This window comes from Panulirus ornatus, chromosome 7 (assembly GCF_036320965.1).
Source record: "Panulirus ornatus isolate Po-2019 chromosome 7, ASM3632096v1, whole genome shotgun sequence".
Classification (NCBI taxonomy): domain Eukaryota; kingdom Metazoa; phylum Arthropoda; class Malacostraca; order Decapoda; family Palinuridae; genus Panulirus; species Panulirus ornatus.
This window is the reverse complement of record NC_092230.1, coordinates 50,904,536-50,925,217: the sequence shown is the minus strand read 5'-3', so window position 1 is coordinate 50,925,217 and position 20,682 is coordinate 50,904,536. Positions and strand designations below refer to the sequence as shown.

The window sequence follows — 20,682 nt, the reverse complement described above, 5'->3', positions numbered from 1 at the left end:
CAGCACATCGACCCCAGTATACCACATCGTTCCAATTCACTCAATTCCTTGCATGCCTTTCACCTTCCTGCATGTTCAGGCCCCAATCACTCAAAATCTTTTTCACTCCATCTTTCCACCTCCAATTTGGTCTCCCACTTCTCCTCGTTCCCTCCACCTCAGACACATATATCCTCTTGGTCAATCTTTCCTCACTCATTCTCTCCATGTGACCAAACCATTTCAAAACACCCTCTTCTGCTCTCTCAACCACACTCTTTTTATTTCCACACATCTCTGTTACCCTTGCATTACTTACTCGATCAAACCACCTCACACCACATATTGTCCTCAAACATCTCATTTCCAGCACATCCACCCTCCTGCGCACAACTCTATCCATAGCCCACACCTCACAACCATACAACATTGTTGGAACTACTATTCCTTCAAACATACCCATTTTTGCTTTCGGAGATAATGTTCTCGACTTCCAAACATTCTTCAAGGCTCCCAGAAATTTCATCCCCTCCCCCACCCTGTGATTCACTTCTGCTTCCCTGGTTCCATCCACTGCCAGATCCACTCCCAGATATCTAAAACACTTCACTTCCTCCAGTTTTTCTCCATTCAAACTTACCTCCCAATTGACTTGTCCCTCAACCCTACTGTACCTAATAACCTTCCTCTTATTCACAGTTACTCTTAACTTTCTTCTTTCACACACTTTATCAAACTCAGTCACCAGCTTCTGCAGTTTCTCACATGAATCAGCCACCAGCACTGTATCATCAGCGAACAACAACTGACTCACTTCCCAAACTCTCTCATCCACAACGGACTGCATACTTGCCCCTCTTTCCAAAGCTCTTCCATTCACCTCCCTAACAACCCCATCCATAAACTAATTAAACAACCATTTAGACATCACACACCCCTGCCGCAAACCTACATTCACTGAGAACCAATCACTTTCCGCTCTTCCTACACGTACACATGCCTTACATCCTCGATAAAAACTTTTCACTGCTTCTAACAACTTGCCTCCCACACCATATATTCTTAATACCTTCCACAAAGCATCTCTATCAACTCTATCATATGCCTTCTCCAGATCCATAAATGCTACATACATATCTATTTGCTTTTCTAAGTATTTCTCACATACATTCTTCAAAGCAAACACCTGATCCACACATCCTCTACCACTTCTGAAACCACACTGCTCTTCCCCAATCTGATGCTCTGTACATGCCTTCACCCTCTCAATCAATACCCTCCCATATAATCTACCAGGAATACTCAACAAACTTATACCTCTGTAATTTGAGCACTCACTCTTACAACCTTTGCCTTTGTACAATGGCACTATGCAAGCATTCCGCCAATCCTCAGGCACCTCACCATGAGTCATACATACATTAAATAACCTTACCAACCAGTCAACAATACAGTCACCCTCTTTTTTAATAAAGTCCACTGAAATACCATCCAAACCTGCTGCCTTGCCGGCTTTCATCTTCCGCAAAGCTTTTACTACCTCTTCTCTGTTTACCAAATCATTTTCCCTAACCCTCTCACTTTGCACACCATCTCGACCAAAACACCCTATATCTGCCACTCTATCATCAAACACATTCAACAAACCTTCAAAATACTCACTCCATCTCCTCACATCACCACTACTTGCTATCACATCCCCATTAGCCCCCTTCACTGAAGTTCCCATTTGTTCCCTTGTCTTACGCACTTTATTTACCTCCTTCCAAAACATCTTTTTATTCTCCCTAAAATTTAATGATATTCTCTCACCCCAACTCTCATTTGCCCTCTTTTTCACCTCTTGCACCTTTCTCTTGACCTCCTCCCTCTTTCTTTTATACATCTCCTACTCATTTGCATTTTTTCCCTGCAAAAATCGTCCAAATGCTTCTCTCTTCTCTTTCACTAATAATCTTACTTCTTCATCCCACCACTCACTATCCTTTCTAATCAACCCACCTCCCACGCTTCTCATGCCACAAGCATCTTTTGCGCAAGCCATCACTGCTTCCCTAAATACATTCCATTCCTCCACCACTCCCCATACCTCATTTGTTCTCACCTTTTTCCATTCTGTACTCAGTCTCTCCTGGTACTTCCTCACACAAGTCTCCTTCCCAAGCTCACTTACTCTCACCACTCTCTTCACCCCAACATTCTCTCTTCTTTTCTGAAAACCCCCACAAATCTTCACCTTCGCCTCCACAAGATAATGATCAGACATCCCTCCAATTGCACCTCTCAGCACATTAACATCCAAAAGTCTCTCTTTTGTGTGCCTATCAATTAACACATAATCCAATAATGCTCTCTGGCCATCTCTCCTACTTACATACGCATACTTATGTATATCTCGCATTTTAAACCAGGTATTCCCAATCAATTTTCAGAAGTGGTAGAGGATGTGTCGATCAGGTGTTTGCTTTAAAGAATGTATGTGAGAAATACTTAGAAAAGCAAATGGATTTGTATGTATCATTTATGGATCTGGAGAAGGCATATGATAGAGTTGATAGAGATGCTCTGTGGAAGGTATTAAGAATATATGGTGTGGGAGGCAAGTTGTTAGAAGCAGTGAAAAGTTTTTATCGGGGATGTAAGGCATGTGTACGTGTAGGAAGAGAGGAAAGTGATTGGTTCTCAGTGAATGTAGGTTTGCGGCAGGGGTGTGTGATGTCTCCATGGTTGTTTAATTTGTTTATGGATGGGGTTGTTAGGGAGGTGAATGCAAGAGTTTTGGAAAGAGGGGCAAGTATGAAGTCTGTTGGGGATGAGAGAGCTTGGGAAGTGAGTCAGTTGTTGTTCGCTGATGATACAGCGCTGGTGGCTGATTCATGTGAGAAACTGCAGAACCTGGTGACTGAGTTTGGTAAAATGTGTGAAAGAAGAAAGTTAAGAGTAAATGTGAATAAGAGCAAGGTTATTAGGTACAGTAGGGTTGAGGGTCAAGTCAATTGGGAGGTGAGTTTGAATGGAGAAAAACTGGAGGAAGTGAAGTGTTTTAGATATCTGGGAGTGGATCTGGCAGCGGATGTAACCATGGAAGCGGAAGTGGATCATAGGGTGGGGGAGGGGGCGAAAATTCTGGGAGCCTTGAAGAATGTGTGGAAGTCGAGAACATTATCTCGGAAAGCAAAAATGGGTATGTTTGAAGGAATAGTGGTTCCAACAATGTTGTATGGTTGCGAGGCATGGGCTATGCATAGAGTTGTGTGCAGGAGGATGGATGTGCTGGAAATGAGATGTTTGAGGACAATGTGTGGTGTGAGGTGGTTTGATCGAGTAAGTAACGTAAGGGTAAGAGAGATGTGTGGAAATAAAAAGAGCGTGGTTGAGAGAGCAGAAGAGGGTGTTTTAAAATGGTTTGGGCACATGGAGAGAATGAGTGAGGAAAGATTGACCAAGAGGATATATGTGTCGGAGGTGGAGGGAGCAAGGAGAAGAGGGAGACCAAATTGGAGGTGGAAAGATGGAGTGAAAAAGATTTTGTGTGATCGGGGCCTGAACATGCAGGAGGGTGAAAGGAGGGCAAGGAATAGAGTGAATTGGAGCGATGTGGTATACCGGGGTTGACGTGCTGTCAGTGGATTGAATCAAGGCATGTGAAGCGTCTGGGGTAAACCATGGAAAGCTGTGTAGGTATGTATATTTGCATGTGTGGACGTATGTATATACATGTGTATGGGGGTGGGTTGGGCCATTTCTTTCGTCTGTTTCCTTGCGCTACCTCGCAAACGCGGGAGACAGCGACAAAGCAAAAAAAAAAAAAAAAAAAAAAATCCCAATCACCAGTCCTTTTTCAGCACATGAATCTACAAGCTCTTCACCATTTCCATTTACAACACTGAACACCCCATGTATACCAATCATTCCCTCAACTGCTGCATTACTCACCATTGCATTCAAATCACCTATCACTATAACCCGGTCTTATGCATCAAAACCACTAACACACTCATTCAACTGCTCTCAAAACACTTGCCTCTCATGATCTTTCTTCTCATGCCCAGGTGCATAGGCACCAATAATCACCCATCTCTCTCCATCAACTTTCAGTTTTACCCACATCAATCTAGAGTTTACTTTCTTACACTCTATCACATACTCCCACAACTCCTGTTTCAGGAGTAGTGCTACTCCTTCACTTGCTCTTGTCCTCTCACTAACCCCTGACTTTACTCCCATGACATTCCCAAACCACTCTTTTTTTTTTTGGCTTTGTCGCTGTCTCCTGCGTTTGCGAGGTAGCGCAAGGAAACAGATGAAAGAAATGGCCCAGCCCACCCCCATACACATGTATATACATACGTCCACACACGCAAATATACATACCTACACAGCTTTCCATGGTTTACCCCAGACGCTTCACATGCCCTGATTCAATCCACTGACAGCACGTCAACCCCGGTATACCACATCGATCCGATTCACTCTATTCCTTGCCCTCCTTTCACCCTCCTGTATGTTCAGGCCCCGATGACACAAAATCTTTTTCACTCCATCTTTCCACCTCCAATTTGGTCTCCCACTTCTCCTCGTTCCCTCCACCTCCGACACATATATCCTTTTGGTCAATCTTTCCTCACTCATTCTCTCCATGTGCCCAAACCATTTCAAAACACCCTCTTCTGCTCTCTCAACCACGCTCTTTTTATTTCCACACATCTCTCTTACCCTTACATTACTTACTCGATCAAACCACCTCACACCACACATTGTCCTCAAACATCTCATTTCCAGCACATCCATCCTCCTGCGCACAACTCTATCCATAGCCCACGCCTCGCAACCATACAACATTGTTGGAACCACTATTCCTTCAAACATACCCATTTTTGCTTTCCAAGATAATGTTCTCGACTTCCACACATTCCTCAAGGCTCCCAGGATTTTCGCCCCCTCCCCCACCCTATGATTCACTTCCGCTTCCATGGTTCCATCCGCTGCCAGATCCACTCCCAGATATATAAAACACTTTACTTCCTCCAGTTTTTCTCCATTCAAACTAACCTCCCAATTGACTTGACTCTCAACCCTACTGTACCTAATAACCTTGCTCTTATTCACATTTACTCTTAACTTTCTTCTTTCACACACTTTACCATACTCAGTCACCAGCTTCTGCAGTTTCTCACATGAATCAGCCATCAGCGCTGTATCATCAGCGAACAACAACTGGCTCACTTCCCAAGCTCTCTCATCCACAACAGACTTCATACTTGCCCCTCTTTCCAAAACTCTTGCATTCATCTCCCTAACAACCCCATCCATAAACAAATTAAACAAGCATGGAAACATCACACACCCCTGCCGCAAACCTACATTCACTGAGAATCAATCACTTTCCTCTCTTCCTACACGTACACATGCCTTACATCCTCGATAAAAACTTTCCACTGCTTCTAACAACTTGCCTCCCACACCATATATTCTTAATACCTTCCACAGAGCATCTCTATCAACTCTATCATATGCCTTCTCCAGATCCATAAATGCTACATAAAAATCCATTTGCTTTTCTAAGTATTTCTCACATACATTCTTCAAAGCAAACAACTGATCCACACATCCTCTACCACTTCTGAAACTACACTTCTCTTCCCCAATTTGATGCTCTGTACATGCCTTCACCCTCTCAATCAATACCCTCCCATATAATTTACCAGGAATACTCAACAAATTTATACCTCTGTAATTTAAGCACTCACTCTTATCCCCTTTGCCTTTGTACAATGGCACCATGCACGCATTCCGCCAGTCCTCAGGCACCTCACCATGAGTCATACATACATTAAATAACCTTACTAACCAGTCAACAATACAGTCACCCCCTTTTTTAATAGATTCCACTGCAATACCATCCAAACCTGCTGCCTTGCTGGCTTTCATCTTCCACAAAGCTTTTACTAGCTCTTCTCTGTTTACCAAATCATTTTCCCTAACCCTCTCACTTTGCACACCATCTCGACCAAAACACCCTATATCTGCCACTCTATCATCAAACACATTCAACAAACCTTCAAAATACTCACTCCATCTCCTTCTCACATCACCACTACTTGTTATCACCTCCCCATTTGCGCCCTTCATTGAAGTTCCCATTTGCTCCCTTGTCTTACGCAATTTATTTACCTCCATCCAGAACATCTTTTTATTCTCCCTAAAATTTAATGATACTCTCTCACCCCAACTCTCATTTGCCCTTTTTTTCACCTCTTGCACCTTTCTCTTGACCTCCTGTCTCTTTCTTTTATACATCTCCCACTCAATTGCATTTTTTCCCTGCAAAAATCGTCCAAATGCCTCTCTCTTCTCTTTCACTAATAATCTTACTTCTTCATCCCACCACTCACTACCCTTTCTAATCAACCCACCTCCCACTCTTCTCATGCCACAAGCATCTTTTGCGCAATCCATCACTGATTCCCTAAATACATCCCATTCCTCCCCTACTCCCCTTACTTCCATTGTTCTCACCTTTTTCCATTCTGTACTCAGTCTCTCCTGGTACTTCCTCACACAAGTCTCCTTTCCAAGCTCACTTACTCTCACCACCCTCTTCACCCCAACATTCACTCTTCTGAAAACCCATACAAATCTTCACCTTAGCCTCCACAAGATAATGATCAGACATCCCTCCAGTTGCACCTCTCAGCACATTAACATCGAAGAGTCTCTCTTTCGCACTCCTGTCAATGTGTGTATATATGGGTATGTTTGAAGGAATAGTGGTTCCAACAATGTTGTATGGTTGCGAGGCGTGGGCTATGGATAGAGTTGTGCGCAGGAGGATGGATGTGCTGGAAATGAGATGTTTGAGGACAATGTGTGGTGTGAGGTGGTTTGATCGAGTGAGTAACGTAAGGGTAAGAGAGATGTGTGGAAATAAAAAGAGTGTGGTTGAGAGAGCAGAAGAGGGTGTTTTGAAGTGGTTTGGGCACATGGAGAGAATGAGTGAGGAAAGATTGACCAAGAGGATATATGTGTCGGAGGTGGAGGGAGCAAGGAGAAGAGGGAGACCAAATTGGAGGTGGAAAGATGGAGTGAAAAAGATTTTGTGTGATCGGGGCCTGAACATGCAGGAGGGTGAAAGGAGGGCAAGGAATAGAGTGAATTGGAGCGATGTGGTATACCGGGGTTGAAATGCTGTCAGTGGATTGAATCAGGGCATGTGAAGCGTCTGGGGTAAACCATGGAAAGATGTGTAGGTATGTATATTTGCGTGTGTGGATGTATGTATATACATGTGTATGGGGGTGGGTTGGGCCATTTCTTTCGTCTGTTTCCTTGCGCTACCTCGCAAACGCGGGAGACAGCGACAAAGTTTAAAAAAAAAAAAAAAAAAATATATATATATATATATATATATATATATATATATATATATATATATATATATATTATCCCTGGGGATAGGGGTGAAAGAATACTTCCCACGCATTCCTCGCGTGTCGTAGAAGGCGACTAGAGGGGACGGGAGCGGGGGGCCAGAAATCCTCCCCTCCTTGTATTTTTAACTTTCTAAAATGGGAAACAGAAGGAGTCACGCAGGGAGTGCTCATCCTCCTCGAAGGCTCAGACTGGGGTGTCTAAATGTGTGTGGATGTAACCAAGATGTGAAAAAAGGAGAGATAGCTAGTATGTTTGAGGAAAGGAACCTGGATGTTTTGGCTCTGAGTGAAACGAAGCTCAAGGGTAAAGGGGAAGAGTGGTTTGGGAATGTCTTGGGAGTAAAGTCAGGGGTTAGTGAGAGGACAAGAGCAAGGGAAGGAGTAGCAGTACTCCTGAAACAGGAGTTGTGGGAGTATGTGATAGAATGTAAGAAAGTAAATTCTCGATTAATATGGGTAAAACTGAAAGTTGATGGAGAGAGATGGGTGATTATTGGTGCATATGCACCTGGGCATGAGAAGAAAGATCATGAGAGGCAAGTGTTTTGGGAGCAGCTGAATGAGTGTGTTAGTGGTTTTGATGCACGAGACTGGGTTATAGTGATGGGTGATTTGAATGCAAAGGTGAGTAATGTGGCAGTTGAGGGAATAATTGGTATACATGGGGTGTTCAGTGATGTAAATGGAAATGGTGAAGAGCTTGTAGATTTATGTGCTGAAAAAGGACTGGTGATTGGGAATACCTAGTTTAAAAAGCGAGATATACATAAGTATACGTATATATATATATATATTTTTATATATTTCTTTTTTATTTTGCTTTGTCGCTGTCTCTCGCGTTTGCGAGGTAGCGCAAGGAAACAGACGAAAGAAATGGCCCAACCCACCCCCATACACATGTATATACACAAACGTCCACACACGCAAATATACATACCTATACATCTCAATGTACACATATATATACACACACAGACACATACATATATACCCATGCACACAATTCACACTCTCTGCCTTTATTCATTCCCATCGCCACCTCGCCACACATGGAATACCATCCCCCTCCCCCCTCATGTGTGCGGGGTAGTGCTAGGAAAAGACAACAAAGGCCTCATTCGTTCACACTCAGTCTCTAGCTATCATGCAATAATGCCCGAAACCACAGCTCCCTTTCCACATCCAGGCCCCACACAACTTTCCATGGTTTACCCCAGACGCTTCACATGCCCTGATTCAATCCACTGACAGCACGTCAAACCCGGTATACCACATCGATCCAATTCACTCTATTCCTTGCCCGCCTTTCACCCTCCTGCATGTTTAGTCCCCGATCACTCAAAATCTTTTTCACTCCATCTTTCCACCTCCAATTTGGTCTCCCACTTCTCCTCGTTCCCTCCACCTCTGACACATATATCCTCTTGGTCAATCTTTCCTCACTCATTCTCTCCATGTGCCCAAACCATTTCAAAACACCCTCTTCTGCTCTCTCAACCACGCTCTTTTTATTTCCACACATCTCTCTTACCCTTACATTACTTACTCGATCAAACCACCTCACACCACACATTGTATTTATCTTTTCTTTCTTTCATACTATTTGCCATACTATTTGTAGGAAGAGAGGAAAGTGATTGGTTTACAGTGAATGTAGGTTTGCGGCAGGGGTGTGTGATGTCTCCATGGTTGTTTCACTTGTTTATGGATGGGGTTGTTAGGGAGGTAAATGCAAGAGTTTTGGAAAGAGGGGCAAGTATAAAGTCTGTTGTGAATGAGAGAGCTTGGGAAGTGAGTCAGTTGTTGTTCGCTGATGATACAGCACTGGTGGCTGATTCATGTGAAAACTGCAGAAGCTGGTGACTGAGTTTGGTAAAGTGTGTGAAAGAAGAAAGTTAAGAGTAAATGTGAATAAGAGCAAGGTTATTAGCTACAGCAGGGTTGAGAGTCAAGTCAATTGGGAGGTAAGTTTGAATGGAGAAAAAATGGAGGAAGTAAAGTGTTTTAGATATCTGGGAGTGGATCTGGCAGCAGATGGAACCATGGAAGCGGAAGTGAATCATAGGGTGGAGGAGGGGGCGAAAATCCTAGGAGCCTTGAAGAATGTGTGGAAGTCGAGAACATTATCTCAAAAAGCAAAAATGGGTATGTTTGAAGGAATAGTGGTTCCAACAATGTTGTATGGTTGCGAGGCGTGGGCTATGGATAGAGTTGTGTGCAGGAGGGTGGATGTGCTGGAAATGAGGTGTTTGAGGACAATGCGTGGTGTGAGGTGGTTTGATCGAGTAAGTAATGTAAGGGTAAGAGAGATGTGTGGAAATAAAAAGAGCGTGGTTGAGAGAGCAGAAGAGGGTGTTTTGAAATGGTTTGGGCACATGGAGATAATGAGTGAGGAAAGATTGACCAAGAGGATATATGTGTCAGAGGTGGAGGGAACGAGGAGAAGTGGGAGACCAAATTGGAGGTGGAAAGATGTAGTGAAAAAGATTTTGAGTGATCGGGGCCTGAACATGCAGGAGGGTGAAAGGCGGGCAAGGAATAGAGTGAATTGGATCGATGTGGTATACCGGGGTTGACATGCTGTCAGTGGATTGAATCAGGGCATGTGAAGCGTCTGGGGTAAACCATGGAAAGTTGTGTGGGGCCTGGATGTGGAAAGGGAGCTTTGGTTCGGGCATTATTGCATGACAGCTAGAGACTGAGTGTGAACGAATGGGGCCTTTGTTGTCTTTTCCTAGCGCTACCTCGCACACATGAGGGGGGAGGGGGATGGTATTCCGTGTGTGGCGGGGTGGCGATGGGAATGAATGAGGGCAGACGGTGTGAATTGTGTGCATGGGTATATATGTATGTATCTGTGTGTGTATATATATGTGTACATTGAGATGTATAGGTATGTATATTTGCATGTGTGGACGTGTATGTATATACATGTGTATGGGGATGGGTTGGGCCATTTCTTTCGTCTGTTTCCTTGCGCTACCTTGCAAACGCGGGAGACAGCAATAAAGCAAAATAAATAAATATATATACATATTATCCCTGGGAAGGGGAGAAAGAATACTTCCCACGTATTTCCTGCGTGTTGTAGAAGGCAACTAAAAGGGAAGGGAGCGGGGGGGGCTGGAAATCCTCCCCTCTCTTTTTTTTTTTATTTTCCAAAAGAGGGAACAGAGAAGGGGGGCAGGTGAGGATACTCCCTCTAAGGTCCAGTCCTCTGTTCTTAATGCTACCTCGCTAATGCGGGAAATGGCGAATAGTATGAAAGAAAGAAAAGATATATATATACATATATACTCATGTACCTATCTATAATTGCTCACCAATATCCAATTTCCAGTGCCACCCCACCCACAGGAAAGTAAGGTAGCGCCAAGATACATATGGCGAAAGGCCACATCAGCTCACATCTGTTCTCTAGCTGTCATATGTAATGCACCAAAACCATTGCTCCCTATCCACACCTAGGCCCCACAGACCTTTCCATGGTTCACTTTGGACATTTTACATGCCCTGGTTCAGTCCATTAATAGTACATTGAACCCAGAATGCCACATCGCTCCAATTCACTGTATTCCGTTAATGCCTTTCTGCATTCCACCCTCCTGCATGTTCAGGCCCTGATCGCTCAAAATCTTTTTCTCTCCATCCTTCCATCTCCAATTTGGTCTCCCGTTCCTTGCTCCTTCACATTTGCCACATATACCCTTTTCATCAACCTTTCCTCACTAACTCTCTACATATGTCCAAATCTTTTCAACATACCCTCCTTAGCTCTCTCATCCACATTCTTTTTATTAACACACATCTCTTGCCTTTTCATTACTTACTTGATCAAACCACCTCACACAAAATATTGTCCTCAAACATTTCATTTCCAATACATCCATCCTCCTTCACACAACCCTATTCAAAGCCTATGCCTCACAGCCATATAGTATTGTTGGAACTATTATTCCTTCAAACACATCCATTTCTGCTATCATAGATTATATTCTCTCTTTCCACACATTCTTCATCACTCCCAGAACCTTTGCCTCTTCCCACCCCCCCTATGTTTTGTTTGCAATTTCCTGAGTTTATGAAGTAGGCAATTTCCTGAGTTTATGAAGTAGTGCCAGGAGCAGACTAACAAGGGCCCCATTTGCTTGAATACATTCTCCAGCTGTCATGTTTAATGCATCAAAAGCAAAGCCCCCAAGCCACAACTAGACCCCACAGAACTTTCCATAGTTTCCATTAATCACTTCATATGCCATAGTTCAGTCCACTGACATCAAATTGATCCCTGTATATCACGTCAACCCACTTTTATCCCATGCACACCTTTCATCCCCTTCCATGTTCAGACCCTGATTGCTCAAATTCTCTTTCACTCCATTCTTCCATCTCCAATTTGGTCTCCTGCTTCTCCTTGCTCCCTCCACATTTGACATATATGTCCTCTTCATCAACCTTTCCTCTAATTCTCTCCATACGTCCAAACCATTTCAACACACCCTCTTTTGCTCTCTCAACCACAATCTTTTTATTACCATACCTCTCTCTTATCTTTCCATTAATTACTCGATCAAACCACCTCACACAACATATTGTCCTTATATGTCTTATTTCCAATACAGCCATCCTCCTCCACACAACCCTATCTGTAGCCTATGCCTCTCAACCACATAATATTGTTGGGAATATTATTACTTCAAACACATCTATTTTTGCTCTCCGAGATAATATTATCTCTTTCCACACATTCTTCATTGCTCCCAGAACCTTTGCCCCTTCCCCCACCCTATGACTTGTTTGCAATTTCCTGAGTTTATAAGGTAGTGCCAAGAGCAGACGAACAAAGGCCCCATTTGCTTACATCCATCCTCTCACTGTCAAGTGTACTGCATCAAAACCAAAGCCCCCAAGCCACAACTAAGCCCCATAGAACTTTCCATAGTTTTCATTGGCCACTTCACATGCCTTGGTTCAGTTCACTGACATCACACTGATCCCTGAATATCACATCATTCCACTTTTAGGTTACCACCAAACACATATATCCTCTTTGTCAACCTATCCTCACTCATTCTCTCCATATGTTCAAGCATTTCAGCACACCCTCTTCAGCTCTCTCTTAACCTTTTATTACTTACTGAATTGAACCACCTCACACCACATATTGTCCCCAAACATTTCATTTCAAACATATCCACCTTTCTCTGCACAGCCTCATCCACAGTCTACGCATTATATTCATATGAAATTGTTGGACTACTGCATTTTCAGAAATAACTATTTCCATCATTCCAGATAACAACCTCTCTTTCCATATGTTCTCCATTGCTCCCAGCACCTTTACCCCCTCAACCACCCTATGACTCACTTCTGCTTCCAAGGTTCCATTTGCAGCCATGTCCACTCCCAGGTATCTAAAAACATCTCACTTACCGAGATCTTATCTATTCAAACTCACATCCCAACTAACCTACCTCTTTGCCCTGCTAAACTTAATAAATTCTTAGCATAATATACATTAATGACCTAGAACTCGGTCTCACATTTAAGATCTCCAAATTTGCTGATGATAGGAAACTAGGAGGTAGAGCTGTAAACAGGCAGGAATGTGAAGCGAGTCAAAAGAGATCTTAAGTTACTAGCAGAGTGGTCAGACAAATGGCAAATGAAGTTTATGGAGACAGGTGTAAAGTTATGTACTTTGGAGACAAGAATATACATTACAGCTACAAACTATTTGGAAACTCTATAACTACAGTAAATGAAGAAAAGGACCTTGGAGTTGTCATTAGCAACAATTTGAAATACACTAAACAGTGTAAGCAGCATGTGAAAAGGCAACCAAATGTTAGGTTTCATAGGCAGGAACATAGATTACAGGACATCAGAAACAATTCTCACACTTTACAATTCTTCAGTAAGACCACATCTTGAATATGTAGTCCAGTTTTGGTCCCCAAACTATAAAAAGGATGAGGAAAAATTAGAGGAAGTACAAAGACAAGCAACAAAATTGATCCCATCCCTCAGAAATCTGGCATACAAGGAGAATCTAAACATACTGGATTTCTTCTTCCTTAATAAACGTAAACTTTGCAGTGAATTAATCCAAGTGTTCAAAATTCTGAACAAATTTGATAAAGTAAACCACGAGCATCTTTTTGAAATAAAAGAAAATGCATTACTGGGCCAAATGGAATAAAACTGAAGCTAAAAGATGTAGTATGTACATGGGAAAAAACTTCTTTTCCTATAGGTCCATTGAGCACTGGAATAAGTTACCATCAGACATAGAGAATACTAAAACTATAAATACCTTCAAAAGTCATTTAGACAAATATTTCATCTTTTTCTTTTCTTTTTCTTTCATACTATTCGCCATTTCCCGCATTAGCGAGGTAGCACTAAGAACAGAGGACTGGGCCTTTGAGGGAATATCCTCACCTGGCCCCCTTCTTTGTTCCTTCTTTTGGAGAAATAAAAAAAAACGAGAGGGGAGGATTCATATATACTCTGAGAAAAATGCCCGAAATAAACATATAAACAACAGTGGTATTAGGGACACTTGAAGGATAATGTACAATAGGGGGGAGTTGATGATAGCTTAGAAAACTACTGAGTGGAAATATATTTTTTTTGTCAAGTTGAATCTTTTTTTTTTTAGACATCCCAGTTGTGGGCCAATCAGGCCTCTTGCTGTCTGTCTTTCTCATGTAAACTCATGTAATGAAACATCCTATACCTTCCACTCAATCATCAAACACATTTAAGAGTCTTTTAAAATACTCACTTGATCACTAAAAGTTATCACTTCCCTTTTGCCTCTTCACCAATGTCCCCATTTGTTGTCTTGTCTTTCACACATTATTTACCTCCTTCCAAAACATCTCATTCTCCCTAAAGTTTAATGATACTTGCTCACCCCATCTCTCATTTGCACTCTTTTTCAACCCTTGCATACTCCTCTAGATTTCCTGCTGCTTTCTGTTATACATTTCCCAATTATTTGCAATCATGTCCTGAGTACTACCCAAACACCACTCTTTTCTCTTCCTCACACAACTTTACTTCTTCATCTCCCCATTCACCATCCTTTCTAATCTGCCCAGAATTCTACCTGTGTTCCCTGTGTGTTGTAGAAGGCAACTAAAGGGATGGGACTATACCCTAGCCTGAGCCAGGTACTCAATTCCTCGACAAGCACCATGGGCAAGGATGAACAGCTGGGTTGATTGCGAACTGATTGCTGTGACCAGAATTTAAACACATGTGGGCCTGACCCTAGGTGGCCTGTGAATGCATCAGAATGAATAATGCTAACCACTGCACCATGGAGGTCTATTTCTGTTGTTGTTGTATTGGCATCCTGCCTCTGAATGGAATCATAAATGATGGTACTTTTCATACCAAACACCTTTATACAATGTAATATGAAGTATTACATGATACTGTGATTAGATTTGATGTAACGAGATTTACACAGTCAAACTGTAAGGTGAGTCTGGGTTAACACTACTTTGGGCTGGCCCAGTACACACAAAACATAAAAAAGACAAAAAAGTTAGAGCATCATAACATCACTTTCTTGCCTCAAAATTTACATCCAGGATAATATTCAAAAAGTGGATTCTCAAATGTTGTTCTACTATCCCTCAAAAGCTAGGGTCAACTTGCACATGAGATAGATGAAAAAATTATAGCATTTTTTGGCAAAATTCAGGGGTTGACCCACAATGAGATGGACAATAACTTGAGTGCATGAGGTATTTCCATAATGGATCTGCTAATGCTACCATACACCAGATACATTTAAATAAGACTTGACAAATATTCAGCTTCAAGTTACTAATGATTGCATTTGTGTCTCTGCAGATATAAAGTTTTCAAGCATTTCCTGCCTGTTTCTGATATCTCAAAGGACCCATTGGTCGGTGACTACTTTCATTTTCTTGAATTACTTTGAGATCATATCTGTAAAACTTGGCATGCACAAACTAAAAGGCATAGAATAGTAAAAAAATACACCCTAGCCATGGCATTTAAGAAGAAAACCCACTTAAAAATTAATGCACAATAAAAAATGCATCAAGCTGCATAGAAAGGAAAAAAAACTAGAAAGAATTAAAAGGCCACCCCTTGTAAACACATCTGGCTCATGATGGCCCTTCACATATAGAATTCCTTACTCAGGAGGGATAAACTAACAATTCATCTCCCACAAAAAGCTAAAAAAAATTAGATAAAAGAATACTCAGACTGCATATGAAAAAGCCCAAGAAAAGCAATATATGGAGAAAAGATTACATGAAATGAATGATTCAAGCTACAGACACTGTTGGGTCAAATGTAATGTGGGGAATGAGATGTCTGTTTCCTTAGACACATCATAATTTTGGACCCATGATGCAAACACTAACCGGTGGGGAGACAGTGGTGAAAAGCAGTTCACTTATAGTGATCCTGTCCTTAAGGGCAAAGAGTCACTTTACCCATCAATCATTGGGATATTATCTTCTTATTCCTCTAAGATGTAGATGGCTCTCATATTTCCTTTTCTCACTGCTCAAATCCAGTTTGGAAGAAACTATATATACTTAACTCAGTATGAGTTAAAGTGCAATAGAGTAACAAGAAAGCAGTACATACATTTCTTTTTTACATGAAACACTGAATCATTACACGGTTACAGCACTCACAACTTATGAGAGGGAGATTCAATCCCTTGACCAGGCAAAGTTAAAATGGGTGCAAGTTGCTAAGTATGAACAAAGCTAATCATTGTTAAGCTAAGAACCTATAATTGGCTGCCCCTATTTGTTTAGGTAGTCAATCAGTTCATGAAGAAAAGAAAGAAGTAAAAGAAATTTGGCTGTTATTGTCAGAAAGCCTAATATTTCAATGTTATCAACACACATCATGCTTAACTTTGTTTTATCCTTCATTACAACATAAGGAACATAACACAGTAGAGGATGGCAATATACAAAATTTGCTTGAAAGTTATAAATTATCAGATCTACCTAATCTGTATGTATATTTTTGAATATTTTATCCTGTTACATATTAAATGATAAATTTAAACAATTAAAATTATACATTATAATGGATGAATAGAGCAAAAGCCTTTGCAACAGAGGAAATATAGATCTGAGGCTCACCTTGCAAGAACTCAATAAACCTCTCCAGGTCCACAATCTGTGTCTGGAGCTGAGCTACTAGCTGCTCTTTCATCTTGAGAGGGTTCACCAGCTGCACCCAAGTCACCAACATTCCCAACAGGTTAGAAGAACAGGCAATAGTTAGTCCACATTAACCCAATGATCATACAACACAGATTATGTGTGTATTCAAGAACAGCAAGAGGAAGTGAAATTCTTTTACAAATGAGGAATATTCAGCATCTAATGTCACTATTTGTGAAGAGAAACAATTACAGTACTAGAACAAGACAAATGCATGAGATGGAATGACATGTCCTGAAAGCAAGGAGCAAACTATTTCAGCTAACATATGATATAAATCACAAGACTAATAATACATCATCATTACTATTATACTGGATTGCTGTTTCCTGTGTCAGTGAGGTAGCACCAAGAGACAGAAGAAGAATGGCCCATCCACTCACATACACATACAGGTACACCATTGAATTTCTGGCAACTGATGGTTCAGCACCTCCTATAGTCCAGACAAAATTATGAGAGGGAACTTGAATTACCGCAGCCACCAGACTAGTTTACTGGGCAGTCACAGATGGCGTTGTGTAGAGCACGCTTATTTACATTCTTTACACTGCACTTGTTGGTGGTGATATCGCAATTCTGTGAGATTCTTAGCTTATTTTGCATAAATCTAACCCTAGCTATGGCTTCTAAGACATGTGAGAGTGTCAGTCATGGTGTTAAATGTAAACACCAGTTCATATTGATCCAAGATAAAGTAGAACTGTTGAAAAAAATGAACCGTGGTGTTTTGGTGTGCAAGCTGTGTGACATCTACAATTTGGTTCATCAACTGTTTATGGTACAAAGAAGCGAAGGGAGAAAATACTGAAATTCTATGCAGACAGTGATTCCAAGAAGCAAATGACGATTAGAAAAACTATGAAAGATGGTAAGAGTACTGAACATGACTGAGTGATGATGGAATGGTTTCAACAGCACTGGAGTGATGGAGTAGACTTGTCAGGTAGCATGACAATGGACCAGGCTAAGTTGTTCCATAAAAAACATAAATTACATGAGAGTGACTATAGTGAAGGATGACTTCAAAGATTCAAGAAGCATCATGGAATTTCCATGAATAAAGTGTGCGAAGAAATCGGTCTGCAAACCACAGAGGAGCTGCTGAGTATGTGGACGAATTTGCAAAACTCGTAGCTGATGAGCACCTCAGTCCTGAGCAGGTGTATGATGTATTTCATTTATTCAATCAATTTACATTTAATATTTGTTTAATTTAAATTTCTAGCAGTCCATGGTATACTTTAGACACATGGGAGATGTAAAATTAGTGGGTTAGATGTGTGTTGATGAATCATCATTATGTGACCACAGATGGTCTGACAAAATGGTTAATCCAGCAAGGCTTTGGAACCAAGAGTGCCAGAAAATCGGTGGTGTACCTGTATATATATATATACATGAATGCAAATGCACAGACATATCAACATATATGCATATACATACACACACACAGACATATACATATATACAAATGTACATATTCATACTTGCTTGCCTTCATCTATTCTTGGCACTACCCTGCCCCACAGGAAACAGCATTGCAAGGTAGCGCTAGGAAAACAGACAAAAATGGCTACATTTGTTCACACTCAGTCTCTAGCTGTCATATGTAATGCAACAAAACCACATCTCCCTATCCAAATCCAGGCCCCACAGACCTTTCCATAGTGTACATGCCCTGGTTCAATCCATCGACAGCACATCAACCCCAGTATACCACATCATTTCAATTCATTCTATTCCTTGCTCATCTCTCACCCTCCTGTATGTTCAGGCCCCGATTGCTCAAAATCATTTTCACTCCATCCTTCCACTTCCTATTTGGTCTCCCACTTCTCCTTGTTCCCTCCACCTCTGACACATATATCCTCTTTGTCAATCATTCCTCACTCATTCTCTCCACATTTCCAAACTGTTTCAACACACCCTCTTCTGCCCTCTCAGCCACACTCTTTATATTTCCTTTTAATCTTTCGTTAGTTACTTGATCAAACCACCTCACACCATACATTGTCCTCATACACTTCATTTCCAACACATCCACCCTCCTCCACACAACCCTATCTATAACCCATGCCTCACAACCAATTAGTACTGCTGGAACTACTAATCCTTCAAACATACCCATTTCTGCTCTCTGAGATAATGTTCTCTCCTTCCACACATTCTTCATTGCTCTCAGAACCTTTGCTCCCTCCCGACCCTGTGGCTCACTTCTGCTTCCATGGTTCCATTTGCTGCAAAGTCCACTTCACTTCCAATTCTTCTCCATTCAAACTAACATTCCTACTAACTTGTCCTTCAACCCTAATGAACCTAGTAACCTGGTTCTTATTCACATTTACTCTCAACTTTCTCCTTTCCCATACTTCTCCAAACCCAGCCACCAACTTCGGCAGTTTCTCACTTGAATCAGCCACTAGAGCTGTATCATCAGTGAACAACAACTGATTCACTTCCCAGGCCCTCTCATCCCAGACTGCATATTCACCTCTCTCTCCAAAACTCTTGCATTTGCCTCCCTAATCACCCCATCCATAAACAAATTAAACAACCATGGGGACATCACATACCCTTGCTGCAGACTTACATTCACTGGGAACCGATCACCCTCCTCGCTTCCTACTCGTACACATGCCTCACATCCTTAGTAAAAACTTTTCACTGCTTCCAGCAACTTACCTCCCACACCATATACTCTTAAGAACTTCCCCAAACGTCTGTATCAACCCTATCATATGCCTTCTCCACACCCATAAATGTTACATACAAATCCATCTGTTTCTCTAAGTATTTCTCGCATAAATTTTTCAAACCAACACCTGACCTACACATCCTCTACCTCTTCTGAAACCACACTGCTCCTCCCCAGTCTGATGCTCTGTACATGCCTTCACTCTCTCTATCAATACCTTCCCATAAAATTTCCCAGGAATACTCAAACTTATGCCTCTGTAGTTTGAACAACCATTTATCCCCTTTGCCTTAGTATAATGGCACTATGCATGGATTTTGCCAATCCTCAGGCACTTCACCATGATCCATACATACAGTGAATATCCTTACCAAGCAATCAACAACACAGTCACCCCCATTGTTCATAAATTCTAATGCAATATCATCCAAACCCACTGCTTTGCTGGATTTCATCTTCCACAAAGCTTTCACTACCTCTTTTCTCTTAACCAAACCATTCTCCCTGACCCTTTCACTTCGCACACTACCCTGACCAAAACACCCTACATCTGCAACTCTTAGCAGCAAATGGAACCATGAAAGCAGATGTGAGTCACAGGGTGGGGGAGGAAGCAAAGGTTCTGGGAGAGCTGAAAAATGTGTGGAAGGAGAGAATGTTATCTTGGAGAGCAAAAGCAAGTATGTTTGAAGGAATAGTAGTTCCAACAATACTACATGGTTGCGAGGCATGGGCTATTGATAGGGTTGTATGGAGGAAGGTGTATGTGTTGGAAAGGAAATGTTTGAGGACATGTGGTGTGAGGTGGTTTGATCACGTAAGTGATGAAAGGGTAAGAGAGATGTGTGGAAATAAAAGAGTGTGACTGAGAGAGCAGAAGAGGGTGTGTTGAAATAGTTTGGACATATGGAGAGAATGAGCACGGAAAGATTGACAATGAGGATATATGCGTCAGAGGTGGAGGGAACAAGATGTGGGAGACCAACCTGGAGATGGAAGGATAAAGTGAAAAAGATTTTAAGCAATTGGGGTTTGAACATACAGGAAGGTGAGAGGCATGCAAGTAATAGAATAAATTGGAATGATGTGGTATACTGGGGTCAACGTGCTGTCAATGGAATGAAAAAGGGCATGTAAAATGTCTGGGGTAAACCATGGGAAGATCTGTGAGGCCTGGATGTGGATAGGGAGCTGTGGTCTTGGTGCATTACACATGAAAGCTAGATACTGAGTGTAAACGAATGTGACCTTTTTTGTCTGTTTTCCTGGCGCTACCACACTGAAGCAGGTGGTAATGATGCTGTATCCTGTGGGGCAGGGCAGTGCCAGG

The 20,682-nt window shown here is 41.7% G+C and overlaps 1 protein-coding gene across 3 annotated transcripts in view; it reads right to left on the bottom strand.

The window, feature by feature from the left end:
* LOC139749639 (RUN domain-containing protein 1-like) overlaps positions 1 to 20,682 on the bottom strand; it is a 250,604-nt gene that overhangs the window by 115,901 nt on the left and 114,021 nt on the right. For all 3 annotated transcript variants that reach the window (XM_071663796.1, XM_071663799.1, XM_071663798.1), the window contains exon 7: positions 16,571 to 16,661. In XM_071663796.1, the coding sequence (XP_071519897.1) occupies positions 16,571 to 16,661 (91 nt within the window). The remainder of the gene's footprint in view (positions 1 to 16,570; positions 16,662 to 20,682) is intronic.